This window comes from Elgaria multicarinata, chromosome 15 (assembly GCF_023053635.1).
Source record: "Elgaria multicarinata webbii isolate HBS135686 ecotype San Diego chromosome 15, rElgMul1.1.pri, whole genome shotgun sequence".
Taxonomy (NCBI): Eukaryota; Metazoa; Chordata; class Lepidosauria; order Squamata; family Anguidae; genus Elgaria; species Elgaria multicarinata.
Window position 1 is genome coordinate 15,534,205 of NC_086185.1, and position 14,317 is coordinate 15,548,521.

The 14,317-nt window shown below is 46.0% G+C and overlaps 1 protein-coding gene across 3 annotated transcripts in view; it reads left to right on the forward strand.

Moving 5' to 3' along the window:
* The first annotated feature begins 641 nt into the window (after positions 1-641).
* The window catches only part of SYTL4 (synaptotagmin like 4), a 34,365-nt gene continuing 20,689 nt past the window's right edge, over positions 642-14,317 (forward strand). The window contains exon 1 of one of the 3 annotated variants that reach the window (XM_063142017.1): positions 642-724. In XM_063142017.1, the coding sequence (XP_062998087.1) occupies positions 718-724 (7 nt within the window). In that variant the 5' untranslated portion in view covers positions 642-717. Of the gene's footprint in view, positions 725-1,291; positions 1,314-8,037; positions 8,152-14,317 lie in introns of those variants that run through there. The other 2 variants (XM_063142018.1, XM_063142019.1) reach the window with 2 other exon arrangements.

The window sequence follows — 14,317 nt, forward strand, 5'->3', positions numbered from 1 at the left end:
AGTTAAAGGTGCAAGAGCTACTAGAGTGACCAGATTTAAAAGAGGGCAGGGCACCTGCAGCTTTAACTGGTGTGATGAAGAGGGAATTTCCCCAGGTTCTCCATATATACAAATGACACCTGCTGAACTTCCCGTTTCTATGCAACTGTTAAAGATACAAGAGCCCTGTCCTCCTTTTCATAGGGTCACCCTACCTAAGACTGGAATCCTAACCTTGCTCTCTTGAGGGTAAGCCCCACTGGTCAACGTGAGTGTAGTGGTTAGAGTATTGGCCTGGAACCTGAAGTTCACTGGGTGAATTTGGGTCAGTCATTGACTCTCAGCCTAGCCTACTTCGCAGGCGAGGAAGAGGATTGCGTGAGCCGCCTGGGGTTCCTTGGAGGGGGGGGGAAAGGCGCGATATCAACGTAATAAATGAATAAATTCGACCCAGTGGGTCTTATGTATCTGAGTGAACACAGGCTGACGTTCTGTTTGCCTTTGAGTCAACAGAGCCGGAACAAGGCTGGTGAGGTTTCATCAGTGTTATCACTCCTTTCCGCGCATTGGCTCAGCCTGGATTGCATGCTGCCTTTGCCCTTTGGCTTTAATCTAATCTAATCTGCCTCCAGGATAACAGTCAGAGCTGTGGGAACTCCCGACCCGGGCGGTGCCGATGTTCAAACGGTGGCCTTGTCTGTCTTTGTTATCATCTCTTGGAGACAGATCCCAGAGTCAATGCAAGGTGAGTCACGTTGGCTTTCCGTTTGTTCTGCAAGCCGCCTCCCCGCCGTAGAGGGATCTGTAAGTCAGTCTCGAAACCAGAGCCAAGAAACAACAGCAGCAGCAGCAGCTTGCTTCCAAAGGGAATATCAGGAAGATAGGAGGCAGCCAGGTTAAGAGGAAGCATCTCATTGCTGCATGCGAAGAGGAGGCACGGAAGCCTTCGTCAGCCACCAGCATAAAGTTGCTCTTGGGTTCGCTTCGCTCCCAGGGCCTCTGCAAACTAGTCTGGTCTGACTCCACCCACACTATCTCTCACTTGGTTTTGTGTGTGTTCTTGGGGAGGAGCTCCGGCCCTGCAAGTGATGTTGTGAAGCTCTAGATCTTGTGCACGCACAAGTTGGAACCGGCCAGCAGCCCAGCCCACCTCTGCTTTATGCCAGGGTAGTGTTAAATTTTATTATAAGGGGCCTGCGTTACTCGGTAGCAGTCCCCCACCCGCCTCTGTGGCCCGATGCAAAGCGGAATGTGGGCGAAGTGGGCTTTTGCACTGATCCAGCTAGGCACGTAAAAGATTCGGGGATTGATCTTTCTGTCGGCACCAATGGAAGGTATTTTTTCTAAGCTTAATTGTCATATGCAGGGGAGATTTTGCCTCCCGCCCCGCAATGCACAGGGAAGGCCTTGGGATATAGATTCTAGCAACGCCCCTGCCAGCAGAGATGTGTGTGTGTGTCTGTGTATGTGAAAGAATGACTGCGTTGGCCTAACACGCTACCCCACACTTAGTGGTTGAATGTGAGTTGTTATTGAACCATGGGTTAGTGTTTTGTTTGAACCCAGGGCATTTTCTGCAGGGCGGCTTGTGAACCATGCAGTGTGGCTTATTTTTCTTGAGCGGGCCACCTTGAAAACCCTTGGTTTGTTGTTGGGTTGTTAACTGCATGGTTAACAAAGCCACCTTGCAGAAAATGTCCTGGGTTCAGACAACGCGCCAACCCACCGTTCAACAAACAACCCACACTTTAACCACTGAATGTGGGTTAGGGTGTTGTGTGAACGGCCCCAGTGTGTATGTGTGATAACATATGTAGATGTGTTTTGTCCCCACCTGCATGTACAGCCCCCAAAGTGTTCTTTGGGGACCAAGGTGGTCCTCAACTCCACAAGAACACCTTCCTGTAAGTTGCATTTATCACGCTCTGGAACCTCGTAGAACAGCTTTTTCCCCAACTGGTGCCCTCCAGATGTTTGGGATGAAATTCCCAGCATTCCTGACCACTGGCCATGCTAGCTAAGGTTGATGAGAATTGAAGTCTGAAACATCTGGAGGGCACCAGGTTGGGGATGGCTGTTATAGAACAACTTTATTTATTTATTTATTTATTTATTTATTACATTTCTATACCACCCAATAGCCGGAGCTCTCTGGGCGGTTCACAAAAATTAAAACCATTCAAAGTATAAAACAACAGTATAAAACCATAATATAAAATATAATATAAAAGCTCAACCAGACAAAAACAGCAGCAATGCAAAATTGCAAATTTAAAACACCGAGTTAAAATGTATTTATAGATTGTTAAAATGCTGGGAGAATAAAAAGGTCTTCACCTGGCGTCTAAAAGCATATAATGTAGGTGCCAAGCGAACCTCCTTAGGGAGCTCATTCCACAGCCGGGGTGCCACAGCAGAGAAGGCCCTCCTCCTGGTAGCCACCTGCCTCACTTCCTTTGGCAGGGGCTCAGGGAGAAGGACCCCTGAGGATGACCTTAGGGTCTGGGCAGGTACATATGGGAGGAGGCGTTCCTTCAGATAACCTGGCCCCAAGCCGTTTAGGGCTTTGTATGTTAATACCAGCACTTTGAGTCAGGCCAGGGCCTGGAAGAGGAAGAGCCCTCCCTGGTTTAGAGCAAAAGTCCATCTAGTCCAGTGTCTTGCTTTCCACAGGGGCCAAACAGATGTAACTGGGAAGTCTATGAGCAGAACATAAAGCATTCTCCTGCTGTTGCTTCTTGGTTAGTGGCCACTGCTTCTCCTCATGTTCCATAACTTAATTATATGCTGCGTGCACCATTTCCTTTTGTCTGTCTTGAATCTAAGTGACAGATCCAGGCATAACTTACACCTGGCAATTATGATGTTTACAACTCCCCCCCCCCCACAACGTACATGGACTTCAGCATCATTGTTTTTGGTGAAAAAGTGATTTATAAATGTAATAAAGGAATAAATAGTCTATCCGTTTGGCCAGCAGCTCTCCTGTGGCTCCGGCCAGGGTACTTCCCAGCCCTGTTCTTCAAGATCATTTGAAGGCACCCTATCATCTGATGCTGAGATGCAACTTGATCCCATTCACTCTAGTAGACTTCTCCATGGAGTGGACCAGTTGTGATCCCTCCTCCCCGAACAAAATGCCTCCCTCCCTGTTGGATCAGATCTAATGTCCATCTAGCTCAGCGTTCTTGTTTCCCAGGGGGAATCCGCATGTCGTACCGAGATCGCTTCTAAGCGACCCCAGTGCGGCGTGAAAGCGATCATGTAACTTGCCTTTGGAAGAGCCGACGAAGAGACGTCTTTGCCGCCGCCGCCGCCACCCACAGACCTCCTCGCCGACCGGCGAGGAGAGCTCGGCTGAAGAAGGCAGGGTTGAGAGCGGAAGAAGCTCTCCACCCCGCCTTCTTCCCCCGAGCTCTCCGTTCCAGCCGGCGAGGAGGTCTGTAGGTGGCGGCGGGGGGGAAGGACGTCTCTTCGTCGGCTCTTCCAAAGGCAAGTTACATGATCGCTTTCACGCCGCACTGGGGGCGCTTAGAAGCGATCTCGGTACGACGTGCGGATTCCCCCCAGATCTCTCTGGAAAGCCCACAAGCAGGGTAACAGCCCAGTCCCATTATTGCCCCCCTGCTCCCCACAACTGGAATTGCAGGTCAGAACATCTTCCCAAGAGGGCTGAAGGGTGATGGAGTGAGTGTTGTGATGGTTTTCCCAACTAGCACTCCAGTGCTTTCCTGGTATGCTGTTTCCACGTATCTTCCACACTGGTTGGATGACCCAAACAAGATAGTGGGACAAGGAATTGGATGTCCCATGCAAATGTCTCCACCTTAGGCCTAAAGTTAAACCTTCTACGCCAAGAACCAATATTTTGATCACATGGGGCACCGTAACACACAAGTGGGAAAACTTCGGCCTTCCAGATGTTGGACTCTCACAAGTCCCAGGCAGCATCGCCAATTGCCAGGGATGATAGGAGTTGGAGTCTAACAACATTCTTGACTGTATATGGAACAATGTGGAATGATCTCCCCATTCTATAGGGAATGATCTCCCCATTCTATAGGGAATAATCTCCCCATTCTATAGGGAATGATCTCCCCATTCTATAGGGAATGATCTCCCAATTGACATCAGGTAGGCTCCTAGCGTGGAATGTTTCTTCTGACAACTTAAGATTTGTTTGCCCAGGTGTTCCCTTACCGTTAGCATTGCCAGCTACCCCTAGTTATTCTAATGAGATATTTTATTGTTTTATTACCGTTTTATGGTTTGGTTTCATGGTATTTTATCATGATTTTATCTTTTGAAGCACTTTGGGTTTTTTTTTTTTTACACATAAGTGAAAAGCAGCCTAGACATTTTCTCAAATGAATAAAATAAATAACATCTGGAGAACCACCGGTGGTCCCATCTCCAAAACTGAACAAATAATAAATTGTAGAAGAGTCTTCCTTTATGTGAGACTTTGAAAGTGCCTCTTTTTGCCTGCAGTTTTATAAAGTAGTTGCATTTACAAATAATTTTAGAAAACCCCAAATCTGTAGAACACCCAACGAAGGTTGGCCAAGCTCCGTCTCTCTTCTTGTCTTTGATGGATTGTTATATGTTATTGCAGCTAGCTTTTGATCACTAACCTGCTGTTTTTAAGACACTCTTGATGAAGGTTTTAGTATTGCTACCTCTTAATTTTTCTTACTGATGTTTTTAGTATTGATCATCATATATACTAATAGCAATCTCAATTTTCAGAGTGCCAGTACTTTTGTAGCCCAACCGGCACCATTTGTACATAAGAAGGAGGTATCATCTCCAAGATTTTTAAAAATACAAAAATATTTTAGTGGGAAACTGCTAAGGGGAATAAGGCCATCAATGACTGCTAGTTATGATGGTTATATACTACCCTCCAGTACTGGAGGCAATATGCTTCTGAATACCAATTGCTGGGGAACATGGGCTGGAGGGTGCTATTGTCCTATTTGTGGGCTTCCCACGGATAACTAGTTGGCTACTGTGTGAGCAGAATGCTGGACTAGATAGACCTTTGCTCCGATTCAGCATGGCTCTTCTTACGTGACCCAAATAGCCTAATTAGAAGCAAGTACACTCAGTGGCAGAAGGCTTACTGATTGTTGGGGTGGTGGAGGAATGGAAATCCAGTGGAGCAGAGCGTGGAGAAAAGGGAATGGGAGGAGGTGGCTGGAATCCCTCAGGCTGCAACATTTTGTTGCAGGCAGGGCCCCACTTGCATAGCTCTCTTTTAATTACTGTATCGTCAGCCCATGAAACTGATTGGTGGGAAATCCAGGACAAATAAAAGAAAGTACTTCTTCACGCAGCGCATAGTTAAATGATGGAACTCACTACCACAAGATGTAGTGATGGCCACCAATCTGGATGGCTTTAAAGGCAGGTTGCATAAATTCCTGGAGGTAAAGGCTATCGATGGCTACTAGCCCTGATGGCTGTGTGATATCTCCAGTATTTGAGTCAGTAAGCCTGTGTGCATCAGTTGCTGGGGAACATGGGCAGGAGGGTGTTGTTGCACCATGTCCTGCTTGTTCATCCCTGGCCGATGGCTGGTGGGCCACTGTGTGAACAGAGTGCTGGACCAGATGGACCCTTGGACTGATCCAGCATGGCACTTTTTATGTTCTTCATTACACTGCACCTTCTTTTGACCATCAGTAGGGTGACCATATGAAAAGGAGGACAGGGCTCCTGTATCTTTAACAGTTGCATAGAAAAGAGAATTTCAGCAGGTGTCATTTGTATATATGAGGAACCTGAGGAAATTCCCTCTTCATCACAGCAGTTGAAGGTGCAGGAGCTATACTAGAGTGACCAGATTTAAAAGAGGGCAGGGCACCTGCAGCTTTAACTGGTGTGATGAAGAGGGAATTTCCCCAGGTTCTCCATATATACAAATGACACCTGCTGAAATTTCCTTTTCAATACAACTGTTAAAGATACAAGAGCCCTGTCCTCCTTTTCATATGGTCACCCTAGATTATAGAGACAAAGAGAGTAGGGTGACCATATGAAAAGGAGGACAGGGCTCCTGTATCTTTAACAGTAAAGTGGAAAAGGGAATTTCAGCAGGTGTCAATTGAAGAGGGTGAAATTCCCTCTTCATCACAGCAGTTAAAGCTACACTAGCTATAGTAGAATGGCCAGATACAAAAGAGGGCAGGGCTTCTGCAGCTTTAACTGTTGTGATGAAGAGGGAATTTCACCCTCTTCAATTGACCCCTGCTGAAATTCCCTTTTCTATATTACTGTTAAAGATACAGGAGTCCTGTCCTCCTTTTCCTATGGTCACCCTAACCATCAGTTAATTTGGTTATTCGTTTAATAGAAAAAATGGATCGAAATAATACATGAACTAAGCCAAAAGAACAATCCTAGGCATATTTTAAGCCCCTTGGGTTCAACAATGCTTACTCCCTGATACAGAGCTGGGCAGATTTAAGGCTTACAGATCTATTTTGGTTTCTTACTAGAACCCTGAGATCCACAAACTGAGGCCTAGTGCAAAAAACCCTACACTTCGCATTAATCTGATGGTGCATCTGATGAACTGGGCAGTGTACACTAAAATCTACGCCAGAATAAGGGCGCAATCCTATGCATGTTTAGACAGAGGGAAAAGGCCTACAATTCTCAGCATGCACTGGCCAGCCATGCCTGGCTGGGAAATACTGGGAATTATAGGACCTTATTCTGTCTAAACATGCATAAGATTGAGCTCTCAGTGTAGTTGGGGTTGCAGCTTCAAATAAGTTTCAAGTTTACTACTTTTTATCCCTCCCCCTTCAAATAAAATTAACCAGCTTGTATACAATAAAATATAATAAGAATATAGTAGACTAATAAATAAAGAACCGCTAGTAAAAGCCCCATTTAAAAAAACCCAATCCATCCCTGGCAGCTTTTTAATCCATCCAAAGGTTGGAATCAATTAAGACAACAAAGAGTCTTGTGCCACTTTATCAATTAACACATTTATTCTGGTGGCTATAGCAGACATCCTCAGATGGTGGGGTATTGTGGAGCATTTTGGGTTTATCTACACCACATACAGTTGGGGTGGGAGGAAGAATTGCGAGCAGGGAGGTCAGACGGAAATTAAATGCAGAAACCGACAAATCACATTATTGGCAGTGATCATTTTATAGGGCAGTTGCTGCTGGTAACACAAACATCCTGCCCCTGAGTAAGCCAATTAACACGTGTAAGTAGGGTGACCATATGAAAAGGAGGACCGGGATCCTGTATCTTTAACAGTTGTATTGAAAAGGGGATTTCAGCAGGTGTCATTTGTATATATGGGGAACCTGGTGAAATTCCCTCTTCCTCACAACAGTTAAAGCTGCAGGAGCCCTGCCCTCTTTTAAATCTGGTCACTCTAGTATAGCTCCTGCACCTTTAACTGTGGTGATGAAGAGGGAATTTCACCAGGTTCCCCATATATACAAATGGCACCTGCTGAAATTCCCTTTTCTATTCTTTTATATCCCTTTTTCTGGGCTTTTTATACTGTATTTTGTATTTGTGCTTTTAACCTGTTGGTTGTTTTATTATGGTTTTAATTTTTGTGAACCGCCCAGAGAGCTTCGGCTAGTGGGCGGTATAAAAATGTAATAAATAAAATAAACTGTTAAAAGATACAGGAGCCCTGTCCTCCTTTTCGTAGGGTCACCCTACGTGTAAGTAGAATTGGGGAAACAAAACAAAAAACCTTTATCCCGATTCTGGCGTTTGGCGATGAATTCTAACTCAGCCGCTTCTCTGTCTTCGCCTCCCTTTAAAACTCCTTTGTGCCACAATGGTCAATTTCAGGTCAATTTCCTGAATGTTGCTATTTTTGATGTCAGCATGGTGTGCGCTCTCCCCCCCCCCCCCCGCAGAAGGGCGGACATCGCTGCAACGGGGTACGTCCTGGGTTTCTCCTGGAAGTAGTGGCCGGGCGTGGGGAGGATCGTGGCCTCTCCCAGGCTCATCCGGTCTGGTCCTTTGGAGCGCAGAGCTGGTGGCAAAAGGGCGCGGTGCCTTTAAGCCGTCGGCTCCGCCCCGGGTCAGCGAAAGTTTCGGGCAGTTCCTGCCGCAGCTGTGGCCGCCCGGAGCCCGCGCAAGGAACCGGGGAAGCGGAGGGGCGCGCGCTGCCGGCAGGTAACCCTTCCCACCCCGACCCCCTTCCAAGAACGAGGGGTTCGCTTCTTTTTCTCTTCCAGCTTTCCGGCACGGATTCCCACCCACCGTCCCAAAACTCCCCCAGCTACTTCAAGCTGCCTTTGGCCCGATTTAAGCCTCAAATCCAAGCAGCATTTACCTGGAGCCCGCACCTCTGAGCATAGGCAGAGTGCTTTCGGAACGAGTCATCTTGAGAGGGGGGTTAGGTGACGTCTTAAAGGAGGGGTACGCTGGTTTAAAGGTTGCTGCGACCTGGTGCCCGTGAGATGTTTTGGACCACAACTCCCATTGTCCCTGACTGTTGGCTATATTGGATGGGGCTTATGGATTTTGTAGTTCCACACATCTGGAGGGCGCCAGTTGGACGGGGCTTAGGGGAATGGAAGTCCCACACAGCTGGAGAGCTACAGTTGCGCACAGCTGGATGACGGCAGCCTAACGCTGTTTATATCTCGACTGTAGTTCCTTTCCAGGTTTTGGTTGGCTGTAAGGCATTTTGCATATGTTCAGATGAACGGGTTCCAGGTAAATCCAGCTTGGACTTACTTCGAACTTGGGCACGGGTTCCAGGTAAGTCCTGATTAGGGATCCCCCAAAATGTTTGGATATGTGAGATTTTGCTTCCTCGGCTTTGCTCTGTCTTTCCTCTGTTCTTCACTCCTCAATCTCAATATTTTCCTGGGTTCATTTAAGTTTCGAAGCTATGCTTCATTTACCTAATTATAGATGCTGGGGTGTTTTAGAAGTCCCAACTCTTGCTATTAACTCCAGATGCTTATGGTGTCCTCTGAGCTTGATTTTGAGCCAGGACTTGCCCCTGAAACCAGTTTGGAAGGTGTGTGCGAATTCGTTATTGTTACATTTAGTTTATTTATTTAAAGTAGTTCCATGCTGCCTCTTAAGGCAAAGCCCTCCCAAGGCTGCCAGTAAAGAAGCATCTGAGCGTATGCAGAATGTCTTTCCCCTTGCTGCAACTGAGCAACTGCAGCCAACCCACAGTCCTGGGGTCTCTGGGGAGGAAGTTCGGATGACCTGCCCTAGAGGCAGAATTCATGTGCTTGGTTAGAAAACTGAGGGAACTTTGTGCATGCTCAAAGGTGCTGGCTATTACATTGCAAGCTTGGAGCAGCTTTGATCCAGTGGCAATACAACCTTGTTCATGGACTGCTTAAATTTTTTTTATCAAACTGTGTCTGTATGCTCCTTGGGGGCAGGGACTATTTTATTTTTACTCAAGAGCTATGCTATAGAGGAAGTGAGGTGTGCCTGTGCCTGTCTGAGACTTAACCAGGCAAATAAATTGAGTAGGAAGCAAAGTTTGATTGTGTCTTGCTTTTCTGTGCTCAAATGCTATATTGTCTCCAACGTGGCACCCTCCAAATGTTTTGGAATACAACTCCCATCAGCCCCGGCTGGCACAGTCAGGAATAATGGGAGTTAGGGCTCTGGTTTCACAAGGTTTCATTAACTAGAAGGATTGTTGTGAGCGTGTGCTTGAGAAAGTGGTTGGAAAAAGCAGGGATCTAAACTGTGCCGGTTGCCTTTGAGTGATTCATGCTAGCCAATTCAGGTAGCCCAAATGGTTTCTGAAGCTAGGCAGCCGGCTGTGGACATAGGGCGGCCAAGTGTCCTCCTTCACAGAAGACAGTCCTCTAGTTGGCAGAGAACAGACCTTCATTTGAAGGTGTCCTCTGTTTGATGGGCTGCCCTTGGTAAACAGGGGCCTCAAAGTGAACACCGGCACGACAGACTCAGCGGCTGCATTTCTATCTCTGTTAAAATTATAGTTCTTATTTCTAAATTTGTGCCTATACATATAAATCAGCATATGCAAATACTATGCAAATCGCTGCCCTCTTTTAACCTCTTTTGGGGTGTGTGTGAGAACCTTTATTCTATTTTGAAGAGGTGCCAATGGTTTTATTTATTTAACCATGGTCCTTAGCCATCCTCTTTGGAACAGGGGACTGTGGGTTTTTATTTATTTTATTTGTTTATTTATTATATTTTTATACCGCCCAATAGCCGAAGCTCTCTGGGCGGTTCACACCCTCTTTTGGTGTGTGTGTGTGTGTGTGTGTGTGTAGGCAAGAGGGTGTGGAATTCTCTGTTCTTGAAACTCCCTTCCTGTTCTACCAAGATGTGTTTGTCTTTCTGATGGTGCTGGGCAGGCTGCTATCTCAGACGTTCTTCCTTCTCCCGTGGGAAAGCTGCTGAGCAGGGAGTTTTCTGTGTGTGTGCGAGAAGAGAAACTTTGCATGCTCGCTCTGGATTGGAAAGAGACAGGAAGTTCCTTTGCGCGATAGCACGGGAAGCTGCCTGATAACGGAGTCAGACCCTTGGTCCATCTGACCCAGTATTGTCAACACTGACTGGCAGCAGCGGCTCCCAGGGTATCAGGTAGGATTCTTTCCTAGCCCTACCTGGAGAAGCTGGGCACCAAACCAGGGGCCGTCTGCATGGAAAGCATGTGCTCTACCACTGAGCTGTGGCCTCTACTAGGTGGAACCTGGGTATCAGCCCATCGTCCTAGCCTTCCCGTGAGTTCAGTATAGTTCTGATAGCCTTCTCCTCTATGAATTTGGCTCATCCGCTTCGAAAGCCGTCCAAGTTAGTGGCCATTGCTACATTTGGTCATACAAATGGGTACAAACACATGTACAGAGTAGACACCGGGCGAGCTTGCTTCTCTGGCGAGAGCATTCCACAGAAGGGTAGCCTCCACTGAAAAGGCCCTCCATTTGTAACCACCCATTTCATCTCATTTGGCGGGCGGCACCTGGAGAAGGCCATCAGGTGATGATTTTAGTGCCTGGTTAGGTAAATATGGGAGGGTGATGTTCCTTCAGGAAACCTGGCCCCAAACCATTTAGGGCTTTAAAAGTTTGTTTATGTTATTTCTATACCGGCCAATAGTCGAAGATCTCTGGGCAGTTCACAACAATTCAAACTATAAGGTATAGTGTGAAATATGTAATAGGGAAGTTTAAAACCACAATATAAAAAAGTACAATCAAAATAAAACCCAGCAGCAATGCAGAGATTTAAAATACAGATTTAAAATACAGATTTAAAACAGCAAAGTTAAAAAGCTAAGATGACAAACTATTAAAATACTGAGAAAATAAAAGGGTCTACACCTGGCGCTGGAAATAATGCAATGTGTAGGTGCCAGGTGAACCTTGCTAGAGAGCTCATTCCACAGCAAGGGTGCCACAGCAGAAAAGGCCCTCCTCCTGGTAGCCACCTGCCTCACTTCCTTTGGCAGGGGCTCGCAGAGAAGGACCCCTGAGGATGACCTTAGGGTCCAGGCAGGTACATAGGGGAGGAGGCGTGCCTTAAGATAACCTGAACCCAAGCCATTTAGGCCTTTGAGTGTTAATACCAGCACTTTGAATCCGGCCCAGACATAGACTGGAAATGGACTGGGAGAAGTACTAGGAATAACGCGATCCCGTCGGCCAAGCCCAGTTGACAATCTAACCATCCTGTTTTGAACCAACTGAATTTTCTGGACCATTTTCCAAGGTAGCTCTGCATACCACAGGTTGCAATAATCCAAAAATGGTAGGTTCCCAGAGCGTGAATAACTGTCGCAGGGCGATCTCTGCTCTAAGCTCTTTGCAACATCAAAACTACCAACAGCACCTTCTTGCTTTCGGCCCAGCACCATGCTTGACCCAGGCCAAGCTGCTCGTTGTGAACAGAACGGGCCTCAGAGAATGGCCCCAAGGCTCTGAGGAGAGAATGATTGCTATGTAGCTCAGGTATGATGATGGAGAGAGCACAGAGACAAGGCCCCCGACCAGTCTGAGCAGTTTGCAGAGCAATACAGCCCATGGAAAGTATGGGCCTGCCTTACACCCAAGCTGCCAGGCAGCTGAAGAATGAGTCTCAACCAACTGACAGAGCTCTTTGCTACTAGCATAGCTTCCAAATCTCATGTGGTACTGGTTCCCCTCTATTCGGCCCTGGTTAGGCCTCATCTTGAGTATTTCATCCAGTTCTGGGCTCCACAATTCAAGAAGGATGCAGACAAGCTGGAGCGTGTTCTGAGGAGGACAATGAGGATGATCAGGGGTCTGGAAACAAAGCCCTATGAGGAGAGACTGAAACAACTAGGCATGTTTAGCCTGGAGAAGAGAAGATTGAGGGGCGACTTGATAGCACTCTTCAAATACTTGAAAGGTTGTCACACAGAGGAGGGCCAGGATCTCTTCTTGATCCTCCCAGAGTGCAGGACACGGAGTAATGGGCTCAAGTTACAGGAAGCCAGATTCCAGCTGGACATCAGGAAAAACTTCCTGATTGTTAGAGCAGTACGACAATGGAACTCATGACCTAGGATGGCTGTGGGCTCTCCCACACTAGAGGCCTTCAAGAGGCAGCTGGACAACCATCTGTCAGGGATGCTTTAGGGTGGATTCCTGCATTGAGCAGGGGGTTGGACTCGATGGCCTTATAGGCCCCTTCCAACTCTATGATTCTATGATAACAGTGGGGGTGGATTCTTCAGCAATGGAGCTGGCTGGCAGCCGACCCCCCATCTCTAAATGAACCCACGAACAACCCTTCGGTGCCAGATCAATACAGTTCTCTTTTCCCAGGCGTTTGGCAGCATGTGATGACTTTTAATCGATCCCGGATTTGTTTTACGATTTGGCTGATTTCTCAAAGTTGTTTTTAGATGTATGTTGTCTCTGTGTATACTGTCTGTTGCGTGTTTTTTAAAATCCTTTTTTAAATTTTTGTGTATTTTATTTTTTAAAATTCTTTATAAACTGCCCAGAGAGCTTCGGCTATGGGGTGGTATAAAAATGTAATAGACTATTATTATTATTATTATTATTATTATTATTATTATTATTATTATTATTTATTGGCGCTGCAGGCTAGGTTTGGTCTGCGAGAAAGGAGGCATAACTTAGGTGTGACTGACTTGTCCCGTCGATTTCAATGGGTCTAGTCTAAGGATGACTAAGTAGTTTTTTAAATCAATTTCTATTGTAAATTTCAACAAATCAATAAAAAAGCAAGTGTTGACTAAGCATGACCTAGGATCTGATTCTATGTGAGTGATACTCATGAAATCGAAAGTTGCTTCCTGGCTGTTAATCCAAAGCCCAGGCATTAAAATGTTAAAGGACTCTGGGTTTTTGTTCCAAGTGTTGCAAAATGTTCAGATATTTTCTCTGTGGAATATGATCCTGTGTTTTTAATCTTCAGCTTTTCTGTCAATTGCTCTTCACCTGCATCTAATCTCTTCAGCAAATATAGCAGCCATTCCCGTGTTTGATTCTTCTTCGGATGGCATTTTCCTTTTTCCTCCTCCTCTTTCGTCATATCAACAACAAACTCAAATGCTGGCTTGTGATGCAGCCAAAACGAGCTGCTGAGAAACACGAGGGAAGTAGCGGCAGGTTCCAGAGAACCTTAACGTTGCAGAAGTAGGAAAAATATTTTGAGGGGAAAACCCCCTCAATCCCCAGCCCACCTATACAACCCAATGGTGACAGAGCATGCTTAGTGGCCGTAGAACATTGCGAGTCTGGAGGGAGGGAGGGAATGGAATGGAGTCCCTTAAAAAAGGGCATGGCTGGCTAGAATGCTGAACTGGAGCCCTTCGCATGGCAACTTTTTGTTGCAGCTCCCAATACTTCTTCTGACTGTGTTTTTCATTTGTTCCATTTGCAAAGTATAAGTATGAGTCCCCTTCCTGCCCTGCCCTCTTTCTCTCTGACCTCTTCCCTTGCTGGGAGCATGTGTGTTTGCTGTCTCGCTCCTATGGAGCACCAATGGACTGGTCATACTATTCTTTGAAATTGTATGCTGTACCTGCATTTGATATTATTATTATTATTATTATTATTATTATTATTATTATTATTATTATTATTATTTATATACTACCCCATAGCCGAAGCTCTCTGGATAGTTTACAAAAGTTAAAAACAGTGAACATTAAAAAAGAAATATACAAAATTTAAAACCATAAAAGCATAAAATACATACAAAAACAGACAGTATCCATTTTAAAAACAACTGCAAGAATATTGTGAGTAAACTACTTTAGCTTTCCTCCACTGAAGAAGCGCATGGTCTCCCTTTTAGCCTTGTGTGCACGTAAGACTGGTAAACACTCATT